Below are 26,402 nucleotides of genomic sequence, written 5' to 3' on the forward strand. Positions count from 1 at the left end.
TCAGGGCTGTGCTGCCCATCCAGCTACTGGGACCCTGAGGCTCATCACTGTGGCCAGGGCAAATGTGTCAAAGCCGGCCCAGGAGCAACACTGCAGGGTCAGGCCATCCCCAAACAGCACCAGTTGGCCTGTGTGGGCCACCAAGTAGGGCGCCTGGAACACCTGGGCACAGACAGACACAGAAGACACTCACATCAGGCACTAGGGGCTTGGGTTCCTCACTGCTCCCCCAAACTGCTCTGCAACTCTGACCCTAGGAGGTCACCCCCAACTATCCTTGAGGCCCACTGGGCACATGATTTAGGGGATCACCCCACCATCCCTGAGCCTACTGATACATGGTTTGGAGCATCATAGGCACCTGGAGAGACAGGACAAGCAGGGCCCCTCAACTGTGACCTCGAGATGCAGGGGGTCGCTGGGCTCTGACCACTGCTGGGGGTAGGAGCTGGAGGAGCCGTAACACCTGTAGGTGCCCCCATGGGAGGTGTTCAAGGGGCCCATGTGGAAGAGGACCTGGGGTCTCCCAGGGGAGGGTCGCTGTTCCACGTGGAGGGGCGGGTCAGCGCCTCCCTCCTTCAGAAGGTGGAAAGTGCCCGATGCTGTCTCTGAGCTGCAGGAGAGGGTCAGCTTCACTCCTGCCTCCACCACAGGGCTCGGGTGGGCTGAGAGGGAGGGTGTTGGAACACTTCTGAGGGAGAAGAGGAACTGTATTAGTAGGGCCATCACCCAGGCTCCACTGAGGCTGAGACCCCCTGATCCCACACTCTGGACGCCTCTCCCGTGAGGAGGAGCCCCCATGGGGAGTGTCCCAGGTCCCCTCTCATCTGTCACCACCAGGGCCAGGGGCTCACTGCGCTCTGAGGAGGAACTGGGGCTTAGGGGACCACACTGGTACAGCCTCTCATAAATTGAGTCGACAGAGTCAAAGACGAACCCAGTATTTTTTGAGGATTCCTGCAGGACGTCACTCTCCCGGTCCACAGAGACATTCCCTTTATACAGACGGAGGTCCCAGCCTGCAGGGACCCCTCACACCACAGGGTCACCTGGCTCCCCTTGGGGACCATAGCGCCTGGCTCTGCCCGATGGAGGGTTTGGGGAGGGTCCCTGGGGAGGAGTCAGAGCTGAGAGTCAGGGCTGCCTCTGCCTCAGTTTCCCTGATGTTCCCAAGCCACTCCAAACTGGGCACCTCCCCACACCCACTGTGCCCACTTCCCAGGGCCCCTGGGATGAGGCTGAGGAGTGAGGGGACTCACCTGCCTGGACCTGGTCCCACAGCCCCCTACACAGGCCTGGAAGAGAGTTCCTGTGAGATGCTCACCCACCCACCCCACACAGCAGCTCCAGGACTGGTCTGGGCCCTGACCCTGTGGTCCCCTCTGGGCTGAGCACACACTTGCCGGGATAGCCTGAGGGTACTTCTTCCCGAGCTAGTGCTCTCTGGGTTGGAGAGAACTCAACTGGAGCTGATCTAGGCTGCAGTGTGGGAGAGGGATCAGGAACTCGTGCTGCACCAACTTCCGCAGGAGATACACTCTGGAACTCTCGGAGCCGGAAAGCAATTTCCAAGTGTCTTTAATCAGAAGAGCAGCTGTTTTTATACTCTCCAAGTAGGGTGGAAACAGGATGTGATATAGAGAGGGTGGAGAGAAAAGTGACTGGTGAAAATCAGAGTGTGACAAAGAAGGGATCAGTGTGTGACAAGGAGGGGGTGGAGCAGGAGAGAATCCTATCATAGAACCACCAATGCCCTGGAGTGCTTTATGTAAAAGTGATTTATGTAAATAGACCAAAGCTTTGGATCAGTAAAATCCCTATATAGGCATATGGTTAAGCAGAAGCCAGGGGGAGATGGCAACTACCCAACACATCCTCTCCCAGAAGACCTGTCCCCACTGAGTCCAGAGTCTTTCTGGGACAGGACCTGGGGATATAGGACCCCTCCTCTATCCCCAAGCTCACCCAGGCAGACAATGGCAGTGAAGGTCCAGCTAGGGCTGCTACCCATGGTCCCCAGGGTGCAGAGCTAGAGAGTCCCAGGGCTGGGAGGACAGCACACCAGGGTGAGAAGTTCTGTGTTCATGTAATAATCAGGGTTCCTCATTCTTGTCCTCACAGGAAGGGGAAAGGCTTCTCGGGGCCCCAGTCTCTCCCTGGAGCCCCAGACCATGGACAGAGGCTCTGGGTTCTAAGAGTGGACCTGTGTGTCACTAAATCCACTGGATCACCCAGCACCTCAGGGATGTCCCAGTGTCCCTGTAAGAGGCCCTTATCCCTGTCACTGGAGCAGCAGCTCCCCTGTGGGGAGGTAGCTCCTTTGTCCCAGGAGGCCATGTCTTGGGCCTGCTCCCTCACAGGGTTCTGGTGCTTCCAGCTGCGTTTCTCTGGGTCAGTTCTGCCGGGTGCATTGAGCTCCGTGATGTGCAAGTGTGTGGGCAGTGACCAGATGGGGAGACGTCAGCACTGGTGACTTCAAGTTTTATTCAGGCTGCTCCTCTTTCTTTCTCTCTCACTCTCTCTCTCTCTCAACCTTTCTCTCTCTTTCTATCAACTTCTCTATCTCACTTTCTGTCTTTGCCTTCTAAGATTCCACCACCAAACCTGATCTCATGCTGGGATAGCCTGTGGGTGCTTATTCCCAAGCAAGTGCTCTCTGGGTTGGAGAGAACCCAACTGGAGCCAACCTAGGCTGCTGCGTGGGAGAGGGATCAGGAACTTATGCTGGGATAGCATCGCAGGAGAGAGACTCTGGGACTCTCGGAGCTAGAAGGCAATCACCATATGTGTTTAATCAGAAGGGCATCTGTATTTATACTCACCAAGTAGGATGGAAACAGGATGTGATGTAGAGAGGGTGGAGCAAAAAGAGAGTGGTGGAAATCATGGTGTGACTATGAGAGGAGGCAGAGCAAAAAGACATCGTGAACCAGTGGGTATTAAACCAATGCCCTGCAGGCAGGGTGGTTCCTAGGTAACTGGTTATGTAAGTAGACCACAGAATTAAGAAGGGGGAAGCTGGCGTACTGCCCAACATCTCCCCCTTTATTTTTAACTAATGGCCGTAGTATCAGAAGTGCGGGGAACTTTGTGGACAGAGACTGAAAGAATGGGGTTCTACTGTCCCTTCTTGCTCAACCTCTCGGTAGAGAGAGAGAGACTAACAGGATTGACACACCCCTCAGGCTCAAACCCTTCCAAGCTCAACCACATCCTCACAATTTCCCATCTCCCTCTTACTTAATGGCCATATATAAATGGGTCAATGTCTGTAAACGGCTCCATCTCATTCAGGGGAACAGCACTGTAGGGGTGAACAGAAACCTGTTGGGAAGAAACCTGAATGATATCGTGTAGCCGTCTTCAAAAAGAACTAGCACAAGACAGGGAGGGATAAGTAAGAGTAGCAAGGGACAAAGTGAGACTGAAGAGAGGCTTAGTAGGTGGAGAGGGGGGCTGCCTGATGGGTGGAGGAGTGGGGGCCTGGTAGGCTAAGGGGCGAGAGGATGATCTGGCATTGCAAAGTAACAAGACAGATGGCAGAAAGGTCCATGGACTGCTACAGTTAGTCCTCGAGAAGTCCAGCAGTGTAAAGGGAGTGTCCAAAGGCGTACCAGCAAGTCTGATAGAAGTATCAGTCCAATGTCAATGACCAGGGGAAAAATGCTGCACGTCTATCTCGATGGGGGAAGACAGCCACTGGAACTTTTCTTCTCTGTAGAGAGTGAGCTGGAACCACCAAAACGTGACAGGTGAAGCAGAAGCAAGAAGAGCAGACAGCAATGGGTGAGAGAAAGGAGGTAGGAAAGTCTTGTCCTTTGGAGTCCGTGAATCAAGTTCTCCAGATCGTGTCAGGTCATATCATGGGTTTGGGGGGGGGTAGCTGTAATTGTGGGCAATGTCAGAGGACAGGGGTCCAAAATGGATTTCTGGGGATTCCATATGAGCAGATGCTTCTTCATGTGAAGGCTTGACATAGCTGTAGTCAATTACTTGTGAAGAAAAAACTTGTAACTAATTAGACGTTTACTATAATTGATAACTCAATGATTATAACTGGTTTAGGTATCTTTATAATTTCATTTAAAGGTCAACTTGTACGACCTCATGTAGCAGTCTCTGTACAGCAGAATATTCAGACCAAATTTAGGTAAAATATATATTGATTTTTAACTATTTTTCACATTGGACTTTTAAACAAACTCACGTTACTTAGAGATTTAACACGTTAGTGATAATGTTTTTTAACATATATAATGTCAGATTGATGCCAAATTTGTTGTGGATTAATATCCACAAGATTAGCTAACAGGGCATTTTGGGGGGCCCTCCAGAAATGTCCTGTACAGAGAATTTGCATTTTAACTTTGCAGATGATGAATTGTCACGTTGAACATTTAGACTTTTACCTTAAATACTCAGTTACTTTAGTGAATTAATTTTATCTTTCCTGATAAGAATGTAGCTTCAAAATTACACTGTTAACTGTTAAGTTAATGTTTACCAAACTTGAAACACACACATTAAATATGTAGTTTATAACATACAGGAGGAGAAAAACTTTTGTTATGAAGACATATAATTTAAAACTCTAAGTGAGATCTGTACTGTCATAGTTGAACCATCTTTACTCACACAGTTTAAGACTAAACATTTCATATTTTTACCAAGATTTAAAAAGAAACCAAAAAGAGGGAAAAACAATTTTTGGACTGTTTCTGGACATCTCCAGAAACCATGGCTGCATCCAGAATTTTTATATAAAGTCAATTAAGTTTCAGAGTACTCTGAGCAAAATGGGTCGTACAAAAAGTTTTGGTCACTCAACTCACTTAAAATTTTTTTTCAGCTCACTCATTCATAAAACACAACTGGCCAGGCATAGCATAAAGCATTCGTGGGGGGGAGAGCTCAGATTCTGTCATGTCGTATTATGGATCCTGGGGTGTGTCCTGCAACCAATACTCTTGCAGTGTTTCTTGTTCCTCATGGATATCAGCGCCATCATGTGGATATTGCCAGACATGGTGGGCAGGAACCCAGACGGGTTTGGAGTAATTCTGTGGAAAAGAGCATGCAAAACCCCTCCCCATCGTCAATAGGGAGTCAGGCACTTTCCAAATTTTATTGAGTGGGTCTTTTCATTTGACCTTAATAGCTGGGAAGGTGGATGGTGTTTGCCAATGACGAATAATAGATGGTAGGTCGGAGTTTTTGTAAATATTAATGAGATTTAATGAGTTAAGGCTTTTGCCAGTTGGATATTTGGGGGTTACATTTCCCCTTTTTCTTTATTTAATTGAGCCTTAAGGGTTTGATGGGCCCTCTTGACAATGCCTTGTCCCTGTGGATAATACGGTATGTCTGTAGTATGAGTAATGTTCCAGAGGGAACAAAAATCTTTAAATTGTTTTCTGGTAAAATCATTCCAATTGTCAGTTTTAAGTTGAAGGGGTATGCCCATCACAGCAAAACAAGAGAGCATATGGCTTACAAGCTATTTTGAGCTTTCTCCTTCTGAGCTGTAGCCCATATAAACTTAGAGAAGGTATCAATAGAGACAAACATATTTTTGTTTGCCAAAGTTGGGTATGTGGGTGACATCAATTTTCCAATGTATGTTGTCTTTTAACCCTTGGGGGTTAACCCCAAAAGTTTGAATAGCAGATGTTTTGATTAGACCTGCAAAGGAGGAACATGTAGCAAGAATACGTTTTAACTGTGCCAGAGGAATATCAGGAAATTGAGCTCGAAGGCCTTTAAGATTAACATGGGTTAGAGAATGAAAGTCAGCAGGATTAGAGACTGAGGATAGGAGAATTCCTGTGAAGGTGAGGCAATCGGATCCAGCATTCCTTTATGACAAGGGACCAGGAACTATGGGAACGAAGGTGTTGAACCAGGGCTATGAGAATGAAGGTGCTGAACATACAGTGGTTAGGTTCGAGAACAGAGCATAGAGGCAATTTGAATCAAGAGAGGAGAAAGTGGGTTGCCATCAACTCTCACATAAGAATGAGCAAGCCATGGAAGTAAGTTAACAGTATACAGACTGTCAGAAAAAAGGTTGAAGAATTCTGGTACAGCTTTTAATGCAAGGAAAACTGCATAAAGTTCTTTGTGCTGGTGGTAATTATCAGGAAGCTCATTAAAGAGAGGTTTGGGGTATTGGTAGTCTGGATAACATATAAGGGCAGCAGCTCCCTTTTTTTCACCATCAGTGAAGACTGTAGGAGAAGATGGGATGGGATCTTGAGAGAAAAGTTTAGGTACGAGTAGAGGCAAAAGAGCTAAAGAAGCTATCAAATTATTAGAAGGAAAATGATTATCTAATTATCCTGGAAAACCCATTAATCTTATGGCAAAACGAAAATGGTGGCATATGAGCCACTCTGTATCTGTGAGAGAAAAGGGAAGAATAATTGAATCTGGTTCCTTTCTTAAGTCCTGTATCAATCTGTTTCTTCCTTGGTGAACCATAAATGCTAAGGCATCAATCTTTGTAAGAAGTCTTGGAGCTCCCCCTACTGGGGTATGAAGCCATTCAAGAATCCCATGCTTCTGCCACAGTGCCCCCACTACCGTGGGGGTGGAATTAAAGATTAGAAGATTTACTGGAGAGGAGGGGAGAACCGAACGAGGTGCATGTCCTGGAGAGCCTGGTTAAGTCTTTCAGGTGCCATGGAGGCTTCGAGGGTTAACATACGCTTTGAGGACGGCTGTTTATTTCCTTTTAACAGATCAAACAGCAGTTGCAGGCAGCTAGTAGGGAGATAAAGATACTACCTAAGCCAATTTAAATATCCAAGAATACTTTGTAAATAAGCAAGAGTGAGATTAGAAGGAAAAGTAACAGAAGGTTTTAAAGGATGAATCTACGTTAGTGAAATCTCTGAGCCTAAGGAAGATATTGGAGTAATTAGCTGTATCTTCTCAGGAGCTATATTAAGGCCACTTCTCTTTAAGGCAGAGATAAGAAAATCACGTAGGGCAGAGATCTGTATCTAATTCTTCCCATATAAACACATCATCCATATAATGATAAACCTTAAGGCCCTTATGAATATACTGAAAAAGGGCAGATTTAACAGCCTCTTGACAAATATTGGCTATGCCCTGGGGCAATACCATCCATTCATATCTATCAGCAGGGCTGGCGTTATTAACAGAAGGAACAGAGAAGGCAAAACATTTATAATATTGTGGGTACAAGGGAATAGAGAAAAAACAATCATGTGTATCAATAGCTATGATTGGAAATCCAGTGGGAATCACAGAAGCAAGAGGAAAACCCCTTTGGGGGGAGCCCCAGACCTGCATGGTTTTATTAACTGCATGGAGATCTTGGAGGAGGTGCCATTTTCCCGAGCGCTTTTTAATCACAAAGACTGGAGTATTCCATGGGCTCAGGGAATGACGAATGTGTCCCAAGGACAACTGCTCTCGGACGAGTTCTTTTAAAATTTCTAGGTTATCCCTAGGCAAAGGCCACTGTTCCACCAAGACAGGCTTGTTAGAAAGTCAGTCTAAACAGGGAGTTTGGTTACAAACAGTGGCAGTTAGTATTGGGGGTGCTGGTCAGGTCTAGTAGTCTCACAGGAGTGAGTGTGGTGCCCTGCAGAGGTGTCTGAGGATATTACTACATCCAGAGATTCCAGAAAGTCTCTCCCCAATAAATTGGTGCTTATATCAGCTACTAAAGGACGAAAGCATCCGGTAGTCCCTTCTGGATCTTCCCACACAAGGGTATCTCATGTGAGGAATGCTTGAGTCAACCCTCCAACACCATGTAAATATGGTCCTGGGAGGAGTTCCCAACTCTGGGGAACCTTTTCTTGTCTTAAGATTGTCCTATCTGCCCCCGTGCCAATCAAACACTTAAAAGGTATATTACCAATCCTTACTGTCATAATCGGGTGACCCCTTTCTAAAAAAGGGGTGGTCCACAAAATCTCAGGCTCTGAATCTGAACCGTTCTATTGCTCCAGCCGGTTATTTCTACGCTGGAATTTCACACATGCCAAGCACTCCTCCTTCCACTCACCCAGTGCTATTGTTACTTGAAGTGGTGGACTGGCAACAGGTTGGGTCCCAAGCTGGGCTTTTGTTTATGGAAGAAGGGTGCAGCACTGAATGGGCAACCTGCTTCATTCCTTCTTGAAGGCAGGGCTAAGGGATGCCCCACACCTAGTTTAAATCCATGTTTACATTTGGCAGGGGCGTGCCATTCCTATAGAACCTTAACAATCTCTTCTCCAATGAAACCCTTTATAGCATCTGGGACAAGGCATTCAGAGTCTTTGGCTCCCTGACTGGAGGCAGGGTTGCTCTGTCTGGAGGCAGGGTCGTGGTTTATATTCTGGATATTAGATATGCCAATGCCCTTGGCAATGGCAGTGAAAGCAAGCCCATTTTTGCTTATGTAGGGTAGCTGCATAGGCCTGCATAGTAGGTACCCAACAGAGCTTGATCTAAGATCCTGTGTAGCTAAAATCCAGCTATCTGGGAACTCTTGCAGGGCTAGCATCGCAGGAGATAGACTCTGGGACTCTCAGAGCCATAAGGCAATCCCAAGTGTGTTTACTCAGAAAAGCAGTTGTATATATACTCACCAAGTAGGGTGGAAACAGGATGTGATGTAGAGAGGGTGGAGCGAAAAGAGACTGATGGAAATCAGGGTGTACTAGGAGAGGGGGTGGAGCAAAAAGACAGCTTGAACCAGTGGCGATTAAACCAATGCCCTGTAGGCAGGGCGGTTCTTAGTTAACAGTGGTTATGTAAATAGACTGCAGCATTAAGTACGGGAATCTGGCGTACTGCCCAAAATTCACCTGGGCTGTTGGATGGGGAGGGGAGTCAGCCCTGAGCCTGGCAGGCCAGGGGGTGAGGTGCAGGCGGGGCCAGTTTTGCCACCTTCTTAGCCCTGGAGACTCCTGTCCTCGTGCTGATGCCAAGCACAGGAGTCTGCTCACACATCCCACTGACTGAGTGTTGTTTTCGACGGGGTATGTTGCTTTTGCTGAGCTGGCTTCATGGGTGGGTAACAGATGACCAGGGACTCATGGTTGAGCTGTAGGCAGTATCTCTTTATTCATGCAGGATGCAGCACAATCTAAGCCAAGCTAAGCTAAACTAACTACTACAATCTTTTCCTTATAAATATAGTAGCCCAGTAGGGTGGGAACAGGATGCGACACAGAGAGGGTGGAGAGAAAAGTGACTGGTGAAAATCAGGGTATGACAAGGAGAGGGGGCGGAGCAGGTGAGAATTCTACCACTGAACCACCAATGCCCTGGAGGGAAGGTGGTGCTTGTTAACAGAGGTTATGTAAATAGAATACAGTGTTATGTAAATAGAATGGTGTTAAGCAGGGGGGATTAAACTAATGAAACAGAAGGGGTTTTTAGAAGCATACCAACAACTGAGGGCAGGGCCTCTGGGTCCTGGGTGCCCCCCTGCAGGCTGAGTCACCCATAAGCCCCACCTCTCAGAGCTTCTGTGCTGTTGACCCATCCTCAGCTGAGGCCTCTTCAGATCCAGGCAGGTGGCCCCATCAGAGCACGTCTGAGGCTGAACACAAGTACAAGTACACAGGAGATACTCAGGGCAGAGCCACTGTGGGAGGGAGCGTGGAGGGAGAGACACTTCCCCTATCAGCATCCTTCCTGACCCTGCAAATCATGGTTGTTGGTATGCATGAGACCCCTTCTGTTTCATTTGGTTTAAATCCCCCCCTGCTTAACACTATTCTATTTACATAACCACTTCATTCTATTTACATAACCGCTGTTAACAAGACCTCCCTCCAGGGCATTGGTTCAATCCCCACTGTTTCATGATATGTTTTTGCTCCACCCCCCCTCCTTGTCACACCCTGATCCCTTCTTTATCACACCCTGATTTTCACCAGTCACTTTTCTCTCCACCCTCTCTATGTCACATCCTGTTTCCACCCTACTTGGGAAGTATATATAAAGACAGCATTGTGAGTTTTAGAGTACTGTACTGTACCTTGAGTTTAGCTTAGCTTGTCTTAGATTGTGCTGTGTCCTGCATGAATAAAGAGATACTGCATACAACCCAGACATGAGTCCCTGGTCGTCTGTTACCTGCCTGTGAAGCTGCCGGGCGAAAACAACCTAACCCATCGAAAACAACATATGGCGCCACAACGTGGGACCAGACCTGCGCAACTCCCAGATAAGTGAAGACTTTGCCTACCTATGCACTATGGTCTTCTCTTCTACTTATGAAGAGGTTTGCCAAAGCCTCTACTGTTTCATCATGAGACAGTCTGTCTCTGGAACATTTTACTCTGGGCCACATTTCGGTTCCCTGACCAGGAACTTTGGTTTCTTATGACCAGGATCATAGAGGTTGGGAGATGCACGGAGATTTCTCCTTGGACTTTCTGGATTCCCTCTCCCATGTTTCCTGAGGAAAAGGACTACATTTTGCTCCGGGCCACAGTTTGGTTCTTTATGACTGTGATCGTAGACCTTGGGATATGCATGGGGATTTCCCTTGGGACTTTCTGGACTTCTTCTCGAATGTTTCCCATGGAGAAGGACTACTCTAATTTGAAGAACATTCTCGAGTACTCTGGCAGTTCCCAAGTTTCGAGACATGTGGTTAGTTCTACTCTCCTGATTGGATTCTTTCTTCGATGGGAAGACGCTTTTAAAAATGGGTGCCTGAAGCAATCCAGCAGGAACAGTGAGAAGCACCCTAAATGGAATTTCGAGGAGCTTTTTGGGCTAGGACACCCTCCGGGGACTCTTAATCCTACATGGTGAGATCTTGATAATCTGGTTCAAGTTGCATTTCATAAGAGAATGATTTGAATGACTGAATTTTTGTTTGACATTGACTTAAAAAAAATGCTGGACGCGGCCATGGTTTCTAGAGACATCCAGAAACAGTCCAAAAAGTTGTTTTTTCCCTCCTTTGATTTCTCTTTTACGTCTTGACATGAATCTGAAATGTTTAATCCTGAAAACCATATGAGTTATGGGTGGGGCAGATAGTGCAATGATTATGTTAATTATTCTCATGCCTGAGGCTTTTAACCATGGTTCTTCTGTTTACCTTTCGACATTTTATTGAGTTTAAACTGTTTAAACAACCTTAAAATCATACTAGAAAGGACTTCCAATTATAATGGAGTTATCAATTATAGTAAACTTCTAATCTGCTACAAGTTTTGTTTGACAAGTAAGTGAATTTCAGCTGTCAAAGTCTTCACATGAAAAAGCATCTACTCAAATGGAATTCCTGGAAATCCATTTGGATCCGGTTCTCTGACATCGCCCCCGGAAAACAATGATGAGACCTGGTACGACCTGAAGAAACAGATTCACAGACTCCAAAGCTTACTCTCTACAGAAAAGCAGAATTCTGGTGGCTGACATTCCCCATCAAGACAGACGTGCAGCGTTTCATCCTCTGGAATTTTCTTCTGTGGTCAGCTACTTTGGACTGACACCTCCATCAGACTTACTGGTACACGCTGCTGTGTTTCTCAAAGACTAATTTCAGCCAATTGCCTTGAGACTTTATAGACCATGTCCCCTCGCCTGCAGGCTCTGCCCCAGATGCAGAAAACTCCCCCTCCTTATTAGGTTATGCCCACAGAGGCATGAAATGCCCTTTGAGGCAAGAGATGCTCCCAGAGGCATGAAGCATTCCCAGAGGCAAGAAATGCCATTTCACCTGATAGGCCTTGCCCTTTGAGGCAAGAAACATTCCCCTTGACATTACATTGGTTATTGCTGCTCGCCTATTTTGTTTTCCATGTCTTATGCCAGTTCTTTTGAAAACGCCTGTACGATATGTGTTTCTGTTCACCCCACAATGGCCATTAGTTAAAAAGAAAGGGGGAATTGTTGGTATGCATGAGACCCCTTCTGTTTCATTTGGTTTAAATCCCCCCTGCTTAACACTATTCTATTTACATAACCACTTCATTCTATTTACATAACCGCTGTTAACAAGCACCTCCCTCCAGGGCATTGGTTCAGTCCCCACTGTTTCATGATATGTTTTTGCTCCACCCCCCCTCCTTGTCACACCCTGATCCCTTCTTTATCACACCCTGATTTTCACCAGTCACTTTTCTCTCCACCCTCTCTATGTCACATCCTGTTTCCACCCTACTTGGGAAGTATATATAAAGACAGCATTGTGAGTTTTAGAGTACTGTACTGTACCTTGAGTTTAGCTTAGCTCGTCTTAGATTGTGCTGTGTCCTGCATGAATAAAGAGATACTGCATACAACCCAGCCATGAGTCCCTGGTCGTCTGTTACCCGCCTGTGAAGCTGCCCGGCGAAAACAACCTAACCCATCGAAAACAATACATGGTGACAACACTCTGAGTTGTGAGAGGAGGTGTGTTTCCTGAGAAAAGAAGACATGGTCCCAGAATTAGCTCTCTGGAGGCAGTGAAGTCAGGGGGAGGGACACCTAGTGCAAGAGGGTGAGAGGAAGCGTCGGGCTGAAGTGCAGTGGACAGACTCCTTTGCTGAGAAGGGGTCTTGGTGTAGGGAGGAGACTCCAGGCTGTCAACCACCCAGGGCTGGGTGCCACCTGACAGGGCACTGCGTCTCGGCCTGTTGGTGTTCACGTGAGGTGAGGTCCAGCAGGAAGGCAAAACTGACCGGCTCTCTCTCACTTGTTCAAGGGATGATGCAAAGACAGCAAGAGACACGGGAAGAAATGAAGTGCTCTCAAATCTCATTTATTGGCAGGTGGACATGAGTTTAAATAGAAAACCAAACAAAGGACATTATTCAAATATGTCAGAAATTACAGGTTTCTTAAAGGTCAGCTTTCCCCTATGGTAGGGGGCTGGTTATGACAGGAATTTGATGAGATACATAAAGGATAAGATAATTAGTCTCTTGATGTAGGCATTTAATTGCCCAAAGGTGTTTAAGGGTGAATAGGGGTTGAACCAGTTAAGGCAAGATAGAGAGAAGATAAGCAAGTTTTGATGCAAATTAAGGACATCAAAGGGCACTGCTAGGAGTGTGTGATAAGGTGTGTTCTCCTCTGTGATCAGAAGGTGAGGTGAACTTTGATTAAAATAATCTTAAAGCAGGCAGCCATGTGGCCTGCTGTTAGTGGAGAGAGGCAGTGAGGTTTCTGTGGGCTTGACAGACTAACAAGGCAAGCTTAGTCTGGGAGACTTTTCCCTCTTGGCTCACCTCTATGACGAGAGAGACTAACAAGCGGGGTGTCTATCCAGACCTCCATCCAAGGATGGGAGAGCTCCCCTATGCTCTACCAAGCTATCACATAGTCCCACATCTCCCCCTCACCAGGACCAACAGCAAGGCCGAGGGTTTGCCTGCCAGCAGAGGAATGCCAGACCCACTGCCCTGTCTTCTCCAGAGCCAGCTGACACAGACCAAGACATGACTCCCCTTCCCTTCCCTTCCCTTCCCTTCCCTTCCCTTCCCTTCCCTTCCCTTCCCTTCCCTTCCCTTTCCATCCCTTTCCTTCTCTTTCCTTCCCTTCCCTTCCCTTCGCTTCCCTTCTCTTCTCTTCCCTTCCCTTCCCTTCGCTTCCCTTCTCTTTCCTTCCCTTTCCTTCTCTTCCCTTCCCTTCTCTTTCCTTCCCTTTCCTTCTCTTCTCTTCTCTTCTCTTCTCTTCTCTTCTCTTCTCTTCTCTTCCCTTCCCTTCCCTTCCCTTCCCTTCCCTTCCCATCCCTTTCCTTCTTTTTCCTTCCCTTCTCTTCCCTTTCCTTCCCTTCCCTTTCCTTCCCTTCCCTTTCTTCACCTTTTCTTTGTCCATAGGGTTGTTATTATGGTCAGGCAGTGGTGCACCTGGTTACCTGCACATAATACTATGCACAAACCCATGAGTTCCTGGGTCTAGTCCCTGGTCCTCACCTGCAGTGAGGTTACATCAAAAGTAGTGAAGCCGGTCTACAGGTGTCTATCTTTGTCCTTCTCTCTCCATCTCTCTCTACCCCCTCTTCTTTGTATTCCTTTCTGTCGTATTGAATCAAATGAAAAAGGATGGAAAAAAGAGGAAAATTTGGCCACTATTTTTCCTGTGGATTCCCAGTGTGGACACTGAGCACAAGTGACAACCCTGAAGGCAAAAACAAACAGACAAAGTCTCACAGCTGCTGCAAGTGACACAGGACAGTGCAAAGGGAGGAGTTTCTGGTCCCTGTTCCTGGAACTTCCCGGCATCCACAGTGAGATAAGCAGGGAAACACACCCAGGTGTGGAGGCAGAAAGGCCCTGTGGCACCTGAGGCTCCCCCACCCCCCTTGAGGTGGCCCCATGCCTGCATTACATGACTCGAGGTAATTCTTTTTAATATTGTATTTGTTAATTAGGATAGACAGAGAGGACTTGAGAGGGGAAGGGAAGGTAGGCAGAGAGAGACACCTGCAGCCCTGCTTCAGCTCGTATGAATTTCCCTGCCGCAGGTGTAGGCCAGGGGCTTGAACCCGGGTCCCTGGGCACTGTAATGAGTGCACTCTACCAGGTGTACCTCACTGGGCCCAAGTCAGTGACTTCAGCATGAGGTGTGAAGAGAGCAGGAGGTGCACAGACCTGGGGTCCTCAGGCTCTTCCATCTCACATATGCTGGTCCCTGCCCAGCCGGGGGCACCATGCCCAGGAAGCCACCTGACCCTGAGGTTGACAGGTGCTGCTCTCACCCTGGCTCTTTCCTGTGTCTCCACTCCACACCACAGCCTTGCTCACAGACCCCTGTGTCAGCTTGGGGAAGGAAGGAGAAGGTGGCCATCCCTCCCTGGCTGTGTCCTCTAGCCTGGTCCTCACACAGGGCTCTGAGCCTACATGAGTCCACCGCTACCTGCAGCCTTTTCCTTCTTTCTTTCCTCTGTATAGACAGTGAGAGACAGAATGAGAGAGGGGGAGAGAGGAGGAGAGACATCAGACAGTGCCCGTCTCTGCGCAGGCTTCCCCCCTGCAGGCTCTGATTCATAGTGGCCATGCTGGGCCGGGTCTGCTGCAGGGTCACGTGCAGCTCCAAGGGTCACTGGATGTTGGCCCCTGTGGTCCATTTCCACTGTCACGTCCTGAAAGGATCATGTGTTCTAGGATTCTCCACACTGGATGGCACCTGGGCCCCCCGGGGGTCCCTCCTGCTGGTGGCGGCACCCTGGGTGCTCCTCTGGCTGTGCCAAGCCTCCCACAGCAGGACCCAGAGGGCCAGCAGCACCAGGGCAGCCACGCCCATCCGGATCAGGTTCTCCACCCTGTGGTCCTGGGGCTGAGGGGCTGCCACTGTGGACAAAGAGGACAAGGGGTGAGGAGAGATGAGTGTCACTCAGGCCCTAATGTCACCCAGGTGTCACCTCCCCTGACAGGATGGGACCCTCTGTCCAGCCCTGGCCCTGACCCTCCTCACCATTCTCAGAGCTGGGCTTGTTTTGTATGGGGCTGGGGGACTCAGCTGCTCCTGGGATCACAGACAAGGAAAGACAGAGGGGGTTCATGTTCCTGACATCTGTCCTGGACCCTGTTCTACTCCTGCACTTCTCTGGATACAGCCATCCCTGGTGACCCTCCTCTGCTCCAAGAGGACCCCTCAGTAATTCTCAGTCCTCCCTGGATTCAATTCTAGAGCTTGCTTCTGAGCACATCCTAGAGGATGAACTGTCCCTCAGCAGAGAAATGTCTGCGCCCTGGCTGTGCTCTTCCGGGCACATGGGGCAGTGAGCTGACTCTCAGGACAGGAGTCTGATGCTGATTCCTGGCTGAGCACTCGGTTCAGGGGGAGGGCTGGGCTGAGGGGCCCAGTGTCAGGAGCACAGGGGCTGAAGTCACACTGGGCCCCTTCTCTCCACTCCAGACAGCTCCCTCCCTCTCTTCCTCAGCTCTGCATGTTCATCACCTGGGGTCAAGCATTCATTCATTCATTCATTCATTGGTTTCTTCACTGATTCATGCAACAAGACAGACACAGACTCAACGTGAAAGGATGGAAAACTACCATACAAGACAATGGACCACAAAAAAGGAGCAGGAACAAGTATTCTGAATCTGACATGATAGGCCTTAAAGCAAGTACACATTTAGAACATAGGGGTGGACAACTACTTAAGGCTCAGAGGGTCAATCAGTCAAGAGGTCTAAATGATTATTAACATGCAGAGCACCCAAGGAGAGGCCATATAAATACATCAAACACCTACTGAAAAGGCTACAACAATAAATTCACAGCAACACAGTAATAGTGGGGGATTTCAACACCCTTGGATATTAGACAAGAAACTATCAAATACTTAGAGGAAAATATTTCAGGACTCTTTACCATCCAAATTTTAAAGGCACCCTCAATGACATAAATCCAATTAAAAAATGAAATAAAAAAGTTGAACCATAAACACAAAGCAGACTTGGACTGGGTCTGGTGTATTGCACCAAAGTAAAGGACTCTAGGGTAGGCGATTAGGCAGAAGTTGAAAAACAAGATGAGAAGGGAAAACTCTGAGCAGAACTTGGACTGGAGTTAGTGTATTGCACCAAAGTAAGATTCAGGGGTGGGGGAGGGTTCATGTCCTGGAACATGATGGCAGAGGAGGGCCTATGTGGGGTATATTGTTGTGTGGAAATGTTAAGCATGTACAAATGATTGTATGTTACTGTGGACTGTAAACTAATAATCCCCCAATAAAGAAATTTAAAAAAAGAAAGAAAGAAACAAAAAAAACCCTGGGGTGTGGGGAGACAGCATAATGCTTCTGCAAAATGCTTCTGCAAAAGACTTTCATGCTTGAGGTGCTGAGGTCCCAGGCTTAATCCCCAGCACCACCATCAGTCTAACTGAGAAGAATAAAATCCTCCTAAACTTTTGTATTAGAGAGACACAGAGTTCTTGGTCCTGTCGTCTGTCCCCCAGGCAGGCTCTATAATGCCCCGCTTCTCTCAACACAGCTATCCCTGAGTGACCCTTCCTCTGCTGTGAGGGGTCAATCCCACGGGACTCTCTCAGACTTCTGTTTTGCATTTAGACGTTGCCTCTGTGTCACTTCCGCAGCAGCCCCTCCTTCACCAAGAGCTGCACACATCTTTCTCCTGCCCGAGCTGTGAGCTCACCTGGACATCACCTGGCCTCTGCTCCCTGTGGGGACTCTGTGGGTCTCTGTGCAGGTCAGCTGTGAGCACTGCCCCATGAGCTCCCACCTGGGGCCCACAGTCCAGCTGACTTCTGAGCACCAGGAACATGGCAGGAACCCGGGAGGCCAAGAGGAGGCAGAGAGCCTGACAGGGTCAGCTGGCCTGAGTGCTAGGGGAGGCCGGGGTTCTCTCTCAGGACAGAGCAAATCTGTCAGCACCCATGGCAGAGCCACACAGGAGGTCAGCCACACAGGAGGGTCACTGTCCTCGCCCCCACACAGGAGGGCCAGGACAGTGCCGCGCAGGCTCAGGAGGGAGGGCTTACCAGATGCCCCTGCAGTGACCAGCGGGCACTCAGGGCAGCCCACACTCTCCTGCCTTGACCCAGGCATTGTGCCGCACCCTGTGTCTCTCACTGGGTACCTGAATTCTCCTCACCCAGCCTCCCTCCTGGGGCTCCCCTGAGATCAAATACCCCAATAAACTGTTGGGAACCTCAGACTATGAATGGGGCAGGAGGGGACCCTCACCTGAGACCAGGAGCTCCAGGGGCTCACTGGGGGGTGACCACACCTGGGGTCTGCTCCTGTAATAGCCATGGCATCTGAACGCCCACCTGTGGCTGGGGCTCATGGGGCCCACATGGAACAGGGCCTGGACCTGCCCAGGGTGTGGCTGTGTGTCCAGGGTCCAGGGGGACGTGTCTTCTCCTTGCTGAGTCAGAACCATCCTGTCAAATCTCTGCTCTGAGGCACACTGGAGGGTCACCGTCCCTCCTGTGGTCACCACAGGGCTTGGCAGGGCTGACAGGGAGGGTTTGCTGTAGAATCCTAGGAGGGGAGGAGGCAGCATCGGAAATGGGGTTCCCGCTACTCCCCAGGACTGGTGTGATGGGGACCCCTACAGGGCAGACCCCCTTCCTGAGGAAGAACCTGATCTGGGGCCCCTGAGTGAGTCTCACCTGAAACCACCACCAGCTCCAGGGGGTCACTGAGCTCTGACCAGTCAGAGGAGATGAGATAGAGGCACCTGTATATTCCTGCTTGCTGCTCTGCCATGTAGGTGATGGGAAACTTGGCCTTGTCCCCGGACTCCAGTGGGATCTGTCTGTCCCAGGGTGCTGGACTCTGCTCTTTATGAAGGTGGAACTCCTGGGCCCCCAGAGTCCCCTGACACCAGAGAGTCACAGGGCTCCTCCAGGGGACCACAGGGCCTGGCTCAGCCCAGAGGGTGGGTTTGGGGAGGGTTCCTGGAAGGAAATCAGAGGTAGGGTCACAGCACAGTCCCACCCCCAGACCCCAGCTCTCAGGTCAGCACCCTCCCTGATGTCCCCCATTCCTGCATTAGCCCTGATCTGCTCCCCCCCTCCCAGGACCTCTAGTCCCCAGTCCCCAATGAGGGTCTGGTGAACCTGGGGACAGACTCACCTGCCTGCACACAGGTCCTGGGCCCCATACTCAGCCCTGGAAGAGAGTCCCTATGAGAGGGGTGTCCTGAGTCCTGAGCACAAGCCTCTCTCCACACAGCCTGTGAGTTTTGGGGTCCTGACCCAGCAGGCCTGGCTAAGGGGTCCCTCCCAGACTGGGATGTCCCCTGAGGTCCATCTCACCCAGGCAGAGCAGGACTGTGAGGGTGGGGGTCATGGAATGTCCTCCTCTGAGCCCAGAGGCCCCTCTGAGAGCGGCAGGATGGACAGACACACAGTGTGTTCTCTCAGGGCTGGACCTCCCTGTCACAAGGTTGTCACATCAGCACCCCCACAGGAAGGGGAACTGCCCCCCACAGGAGCCTCACCCTCATTTGCTAAGTGAGCAGCCAGCCCCAGTGCCCTCCTTAGGGGCCCTTGAGGGGCAGGGACCAAGCCATGTCCTGTCAGGGCCTCTCCAGGAGGGTCCATTCCCATCAGCTGACCCCTACACCCCTGGACCCTCCCATAGCCAATGATCCCACCAGTTGTGAGGGGACTCAGGGATGCTGCCTGCAGGCTCAGGTCTGCATACTCGGCTCCCAGGTCACTGTGCTGTCAGCTCAGATCCCTGTGGTCTGGGCACCCAGGGGAGCCAGGCAGAGAAGGAAGGAGGCAGAGCCCAGAATGTGGGCTTTCTCCCCACCACACCCGCATGGACTTCTCTGTTTGGGCAGCTGACTCCTCCTCCCTCTGTGAGCAGCCCGGGCCCTCCTGCCCCTCAGGCCCCGTCTCCCGGCAGAGCTCCCCGTCCTGTGCCCCTCTGCCTCCTCTGCAGGGACAGTGAGGGGCTGGGATTTAGGGTGAAGTGGCTGATTCTCACACAAAGTCGGGTGTGGGTGCAAATCTGAGGTGTGGGTGCAGCCTAAGGGGGACGGGGGAGCATCTGTGCCCGTTCTGAAGGTCTGTCACGCAGTTTTCTCAATGAATTGATGGAAAAGCATGATATCCATGTAAATTAAACCTTCTTGAAAAACATATACATGTCAGGATATGAGAGATAGATAGATAGATACAGAGAGAATAGAGGAAAAAAGTGAAAAGGCTTACGTTTGATGGTCACATGGTAAAAGCAGAAAAAGAGCGAGCCTCCAAAGGCTAAGCCTTTAAAAGCCAAAGCCCCACCTACAGCTAAACCACTTCTATTTTCTGGTGGAACCTTCTCCCTCACCAGGACATCACATCCAGACTGTGGGAGGGAAGAACCGGTTTAATCCAGATCTCCCACAGCCCATGTTTCCCGATGCCAACAGCCTGACTGCTCCGTGTTCTCAGTGACAGTTTCCGGGACTTGAGACCCAGAGGATCTTCCAGAACCTTCTGAACACGAGGCTTTGGCAGCCACCCTCACAGCTCAGTGCAGGACTGTCCCATGGTGGGGTCCCGGGGGCCACCAGGGTCAGGGAAGCAAAGGCATCCTGGGGAGAGTCCATCCAAAGTCCCCGGGAGGTCAGAGCCCTGAGGTGCAGGGCAAGTGCACAGTCCCCGGCGTCTGTCCTCCCTCGGGCCTCCTCACAGCTGCGTCCTGGGCTCTTCATGGCTGGTGAATTGGGCCTGGGACAGTAGGACCCTGAGCACCCCCAGGACCAAGACGGCAACGGGGGTGGGGTGGGGAGGAAAGGAAGGTTCTAGAGCATCCATCAGTCAGGTTCTTGCTGGCAGGAGCCACAGGGTGTGTGCCGAGTGATGCCTGTGTCAGCGAGTCGTCAGTTGGGTCCCTTCCCTGAGGTCCTGTGAGCCAAGGGTCACGGCAGCCTCTGTACCCTGTCAGCTGGAGTGGCCTCCCAGAGCCACGGGACAGGTGCTGGGAGGACTGAGGGCCAGGCTGCTGGACTCTGCTAACTGGGCTTGTGGCCGGGTCACAGCAGGCTGCGTCCACAGGGCCCTCTTGGACCTTCATGCCTGAGCTGGGATGGGGCTCTGTGTCCACTCCTGCCATTCTGCCCATGTGCCCCCTTCCCGGCCACTCTGTGCCCCCCAGTTAAGTCTGTTCCTCTGGCCGAGTCCTGCAGGGAGGGCTCTTCCTGCCTTCTTCTGTCTGTATTCACCTTGACCTGCACCCTCCATCTTTCTGCAGAAGGGCCATGACCCCATGACACCCCAGGTCTTCCCAGGGAGGGCTGGGTCCATCCTGAGTATCTCAGAGTCCCCCACCCTGAGGTTTTTTGGCTGTCCAACAGCCAGAAAACTAGGCCCCAGAGGTGACCTGTCCACAGGCTCTGCCAGCTGAAGGGTGGTCCATAGTGTGTGAGGGGCAGCGAGTGGGCTCCTGAGTGTCACTCAGTGTGGCTGCTCATGGCCCCTGCCCGTCCAGGGCTTCCTCTCTCCATCCTCACCTGTGGCCTGGTGGTTTGAGAGCACCCAGCACCTCAGGGATGTCCTGGTGTTCCTGTGAGAGGCCCTTGTCCCCGTCACTGGAGCAGCAGCTCCCCTATGGGGAGGGAGCCCCTCTGTCTCAGGAGGCCATGTCTTGGCGCTGCTCCCTCACGGGGCTCTAGTGCTTCCAGCTGCGTTTCTCTGGGTCAGTCCTGCAAGGTGTATTGCGCTCTGGCATGTGCAGGTGTGTGGGCAATGACCAGACAGGGAGACGTCAGCACTGGTGTCTTCAAGGTTTGTTCAGGCTGATCTCTCTCTCTCTCTCTTCTCTCTCGCAACTTCTCTCACTTTCTCTCTTTGCCTTCTAAGATTCCACCACCAAACCTGATCTCATTTAATTGTTTACTTTTTATTTTTGAATTGTGATTAATAGTATATTAGAAATGATAGGATCTTAGCCAATAGATCACAAAAAGGGGGCAGGAATAAATAGCTGTGCTTATATCTGACATGACAGACTTTAAAGTAAATAAAATTTTGAAAGATAGGGATGGACATTACCTAGTGCTCAGAGGATCAGTCAATCAAGAGGACTTTGTGATTATTAACATCTATGCACCCAACGAGAGGTCATCTAAGTACATCAAACATCTACTGAAAGAGCTGCAGCATCATATTATCAACAACACAGTCATAGCAGGGAACTTCAACACCCCACTCTCTCAACTGGACACATCACCCAGGAAGAAAGTCAAGAAAGAAAGAAGGGAGCTAAAGGAAGAGACAGAGAAACTAGCATTATTGGACATTATCGCAGTAAGGTTGGTGATTTCACCATTTTCAGCCCATCTTGGATGGAGCTTGAAGAAATCATGTGAAGTGAGATAGTCAGAAACAGAAGGATGAAGATGGGATGATCTCATTCACAAGCAGAAGTTGAGAAACAAAATCAGAAAAGAAAACACAGGTAGAACCTGAACTGGAGAGGACGCCCGGGTGAGTGGGTGTGTGGTGGGAGAGTTCAGGTCCTGGAACAAGATGGCAGAGGGCCTAGTGGGGGCTGTATTGTGTGGAAAACCGAGAAATGTTATGCATGTCCAAACTATTGTATTTACTGTTGACTGTAAAACATTGATTCCCCAAGAAAGAAATGAAAAAAAAAAAGAAATTGTAGGGCTATGTTGTATATATACCCCCACACCACACCGACCACCAGAGATCTCTGTCCTACCCCTCCCACTACCCAAAGACACCACCAGCCCTCTCACACATTTATAAACAATGTGGTCACTTGAGTTTTTTTTCAAGTTCATGATGATCAGGTCTCTAGATTCCACACTGAGTGAAAACACCTGGTAGTTTTCTTTCCTCTCTTTATTTGATTACAAAGAGTCTCATTCATTTGTGCCCAAGGACACAAAATCATCATTTTTGACTGCAGAGTAGTATTCTATGGAATACGCATCCTGTCACGTGTGTGACCAGTCACCTGATGATGGGCCTTTGGGCTGTGTCCCCTCTCTGCTGCTGTTGTGAACAGGGAGCTCCTGTCCCTTTGAATCAGCTCATGGGGACCCTGTGTGAGGCCCTGGCCTGGGCTCTGCCCCTTCCCTCCTCCAGGTTATTGGCTCCCTCTGCTGGTGCTGAGTCATGTCAGGACCCCCATCCTCAGAGACCCCGGACTCCACCGAGTGTCCTGGGAGTTTTCAGGCGACACTCCCCACTGTGCCCTTCCTCACTGTCCTGCTGCGGCAGAGTTTGTTTCTGGTGTCTATGGGGCTTGTGTGTGGACACTCAGGAAGCAGTTTGCTGTGGCCGCAGACACCTGAGAGCCCAGAACCTCTGCCTGTCAGGGGCCCACACCCCTGGGCTAGTGGGCGGCCAGAGCAGCGTACAGGCTGGGCTCCTTGGGGGGCACATCTGACCGGGAGGAAGGGGGTGCTGTCCACTGCCTGAGGGTCAGCTGGGCGTAGGTCACATCCTGGGGGGCTGTGGAGGCAGCAGCCTGTGGGGAAGGGATGACAGTGAGCAGGTGTGGGACTGGGGTGGAGAGGAAGGGGCCTGACTGGCTGCCCACCTGTCTGTCCCCTTCTCCTGCTCTGTCCTGTCTGTCCCTGCCAGGTGGGGGGGGCAGAGGTGGTTGCTCCCCAGCTGAGTCCCTCCCAGTTCACCTGGGCATAGGTGGCTTTCTGGGGGTCTTCACCCAACCCCCAGGCTGCTGAGAGACAACAGTGAGGGGCAGCCAGGCCTCAGCCCCCCCTAATGCCCCCAGGTGACTCAGGACAGAGACACGGCTCAGTGCTGGCCCTGCAGCCTGAGTGGCCCAGGTGAGCTCTGAGCTTATCCAGGTGTCCCTGAGCCTGGGGCTGCCTCCCAACACCCAGAACCTCAGCAGAGGTGGGGAGGTGTGAAGGGGACCCCCAGAGGCCTGGGAAGTCCCAGGGACTAAGAGGGCGAGGTCTCCACTGCTGGAGGAGAGGGGGCAGAGGAGTCCTTGCCTTCAGGTTGGGCACAGGAGGGTCCTTGTTCTGATGGGAGCAGGGGCTCACCTGAGGGTCCAGCTGTGCCCCATCCTCAGGCCGTGGGTCTGACTCTGCAGCATTGAGGGGGGCAGAGCAGGGGTGTCAGTCAGTGTGTTCCCTGCTGTCTCCCAGGGCAGTGTCCCCCTTGGGCCCCTGGGATGCAGGCTGGGGGCTGGGGTCCTCTCAGGACTTCAGTCCCCATCCAGGTCCTTGCCCAGCCAGCCCCACCCCCACTGTGTCTCTCCCACAGGCTGTGGCCTCCCTGAGACCTTGTCCACTCAGCAGCCATGGGGGAGCCAACACCCCACTGGCAGGACCCCCCATTCCCACACACCCGCTTTGCTGAGCTTCCTCTGACACCAGCCTCGGAGGAGGAGGCAAAGGAAGAGAGAGAGCAGCAGCACGAGGGCCACCGGGACGCCGATCAGAGCAGGGTGGGGGATGGGGGGCCCTTGGTGTCCTGTGCCATCTGGAGGGGGCGAGAATAGGCTGCGGCCTACTGTGTGCAGCACTGCTGGGGCTGTGCTTTACCCGCACAGCAGGCACACAGGCCCCCAGCATGGGCCAGATGGGGAAACTGAGGCTGGGAGGGACAGCCAGCTCAGGTCACCCCGCCTGGCATGCAGGATGGGACTGGGGCAGGGTGGGACTGGCAGGGTGGGACTGGGCAGGCTGAGACTGGGCAGGGTGGGAGTGGGGAAGAATGGGACTGGGCAGAGTGGGACTGGGGAAGGGTGGGACTGGGCATGTTGGGACTGGGCAGGGTGGGATCCCTGAGCCCCTAATGTCACACCCATCACGCACACCTGCTGTCTTCTGATCTCCTCACCTGCAAGGACACAGGAGTCCCGGAGTCTCACCTTTAACTGAGGGTCCATCCTCGTCCCCTGGCCGCCCCGTCTCTCCCTCCCTGTGCACTGTCACTGTCACTGTCACAGGTGCTGTGGGAACAGACCCACATCATCATGTGATGTGCTGAAGTCTCTGGGGGGGCCAGAGCCACAGGACTGAAAGGAAGTCTGGGATCTGGGCCTTTCACACTTGGGGAAACTGAGGCCTGGTCTGGGGAAGGGCAGGTCCAGTGGGCATCTGCAGAGGGTCAGCACAGCTCAGCCCCTGCCCACACCACCATCCGTCCCAGAGCCTCCGGGTCAGACAGGGAGGTGGGGGCTGCCTTCTCCCAACCCAGCTTGACCTCAGGGGTGCCGGCATTTCCTTCTACTGGGAACCCCTTCCCATCACCCCCAGTCTCAGAGCCTGGAGCCCCGTGGAACCCCACTCACTTCCCCAACCCCCAGCTATGTGAACACATGAAGCAAGACTGGCTGGCTGAGGGTCCAGCCAGTGACCCAGGGTGACACCTGTCACTCACCAGCTGCTGAGCTGGGTCCTGGGGGTGGGCTGCTGGGGTCTGCATTGGGTCCGGGGAAGACCATGGGGTGGGGGCTGACTTTCCCTGGCACCCCACTTCTGCTCACCTCATTTTTCTTCATGGAAATGAGAAGGTGCAGGGAGAGGTTCTGAATCCTTCTGGTACGCAGGGAGTGCACCCCTGTGGGACCCACCTAGGTCTCCCCACTCCCCTCCCCACAGAGTCCTCAGGGACAGGACTGAGCTGACAGAACTCAGAAAGTGCAGGTCAGGGGCCTCACCTGAGACCAGGAGCTCCAGGGGCTCACTGGGGGGTGACCACACCTGGGGTCTGCTCCGGTAATAGCCATGGCATCTGAATGTCCCCCTGTGACTGGGGGTCACAGGGCCCACATGGAACAGGGCCTGGACCTGCCCACTGGGGTGTGGCTGTGTGTCCAGGGTCCAGGGGGACGTGTCTTCTCCTTGCTGAGTCAGACCCATCCTCTCAAATCTCTGCCCTGAGGCACACTGGAGGGTCATGGTCCCTCCTGGGGTCACCACAGGGCTCGGCAGGGCTGACAGGGAGGGTTTGCTGTAGGATCCTAGGAGGGGAGGAGGCAGCATCGGAAATGGGGTTCCTGCTACTCCCCAGGGCTGGTGTGATGGGGACCCCTACAGGGAAGACCCCCTTCCTGAGGAAGAACCTGATCTGGGGCCCCTGGGTAAGGCTCACCTGAAACCACCACCAGCTCCAGGGGGTCACTGAGCTGTGACCAGTCAGAGGAGATGAGATAGAGGCACCTGTATATTCCTGCTTGCTGATCTGCCATGTAGGAGACAGAGAACTTGGCCTTGTCCCCGGACTCCAGTGGGATCTGTCTGTCCCAGGGTGCTGGACTTTGTTCTTTATGAATGTGGAACTCCTGGGCCCCCAGAGTCCCCTGACACCAGAGAGTCACAGGGCTCCTCCAGGGGACCACAGGGCCTGGCTCAGCCCAGAGGATGGGTTTGGGGAGGGTTCCTGGAAGGAAATCAGAGGTGGGGTCACAGCACAGTCCCACCCCCAGACCCTATTTCTCAGCCTGGGATCCACCCAGATGCCCCCACCCTCCCATCAGCCCAGATCTGCTCCTCTCCATCCCCAGGGCCAGGTGTCCCCTATCCTCAGTGAGGGTCCTGGGAGCCCGGGGACAGACTCACCTGCCTGCACGCAGGTCCTAGGCCCCACACTCAGCCCTGGAAGAGAGTCCCTGTGAGAGGGGTGTCCTGAGTCCTGAGCACAAGCCTCCCCCACACAGCCCCTGAGTCCTGGGGCCCTGGCCCAGCAGGCCTGGCTGTGGGGTCCCTCCCAGACTGGGGTGTCCCCCTGGTCCATCTCACCGAGGTAGAGCAGAATTGTGAGGGTGGGGGTCATGGCTTGTCCTCCTCTGTGGAGGCTGTGCACATGGAGGGAGCCTGGGGCCAGGCAGGATGGATAGAGTGTCAGAGTGTGGCCACTAGTGGCTTGCACTTCCTGTCATGGGGGTGTCACGTCAACACTCGCTCAAGAAGGGGAACTGTCCCTCCACCCCAGGAATCTGGCTCTTGGTCACCCTGGGCTGAGGTGGCCGGGCAGTTGTCCTCTCTAGATGTGAGTAA

The 26,402-nt window shown here is 51.7% G+C and overlaps 1 protein-coding gene across 1 annotated transcript; it reads right to left on the reverse strand.

Moving 5' to 3' along the window:
• On the reverse strand, window positions 1-26,402 carry LOC103127638 (leukocyte immunoglobulin-like receptor subfamily A member 6). The gene is made up of 14 exons (XM_060186510.1): window positions 25,498-26,402; window positions 25,064-25,366; window positions 24,272-24,352; window positions 23,746-23,880; window positions 23,388-23,482; window positions 22,785-22,894; window positions 19,225-19,345; window positions 19,059-19,128; window positions 18,070-18,357; window positions 17,639-17,938; window positions 15,397-15,447; window positions 15,062-15,272; window positions 400-691; window positions 1-162 (listed from the first exon to the last, which is right to left on the reverse strand). Exons 1-14 carry the CDS (start codon window positions 25,592-25,594, stop codon window positions 1-3), a joined length of 2,316 nt encoding a protein of 771 aa, XP_060042493.1. The 5' UTR covers window positions 25,595-26,402.

Source organism: Erinaceus europaeus, chromosome 2 (genome assembly GCF_950295315.1).
Source record: "Erinaceus europaeus chromosome 2, mEriEur2.1, whole genome shotgun sequence".
Classification (NCBI taxonomy): Eukaryota; Metazoa; Chordata; class Mammalia; order Eulipotyphla; family Erinaceidae; genus Erinaceus; species Erinaceus europaeus.

Bases quoted from the DNA above. Each gene is read 5' to 3' on its own strand.
- LOC103127638 (XM_060186510.1), bottom strand. From the start codon at position 25,594: ATGGCAGATCAGCAAGCAGGAATATACAGGTGCCTCTATCTCATCTCC. The intron at 22,895-23,387 runs GCAAGGACTCCT...CCTTCCCCACAG, and splicing joins CTCCTGTGCCCAACCTGAAG to GCTGCTGCCTCCACAGCCCC. The intron at 17,939-18,069 runs GTGAGACTCACT...CTCCCCTCCTAG, and splicing joins GGAGCTGGTGGTGGTTTCAG to GATTCTACAGCAAACCCTCC.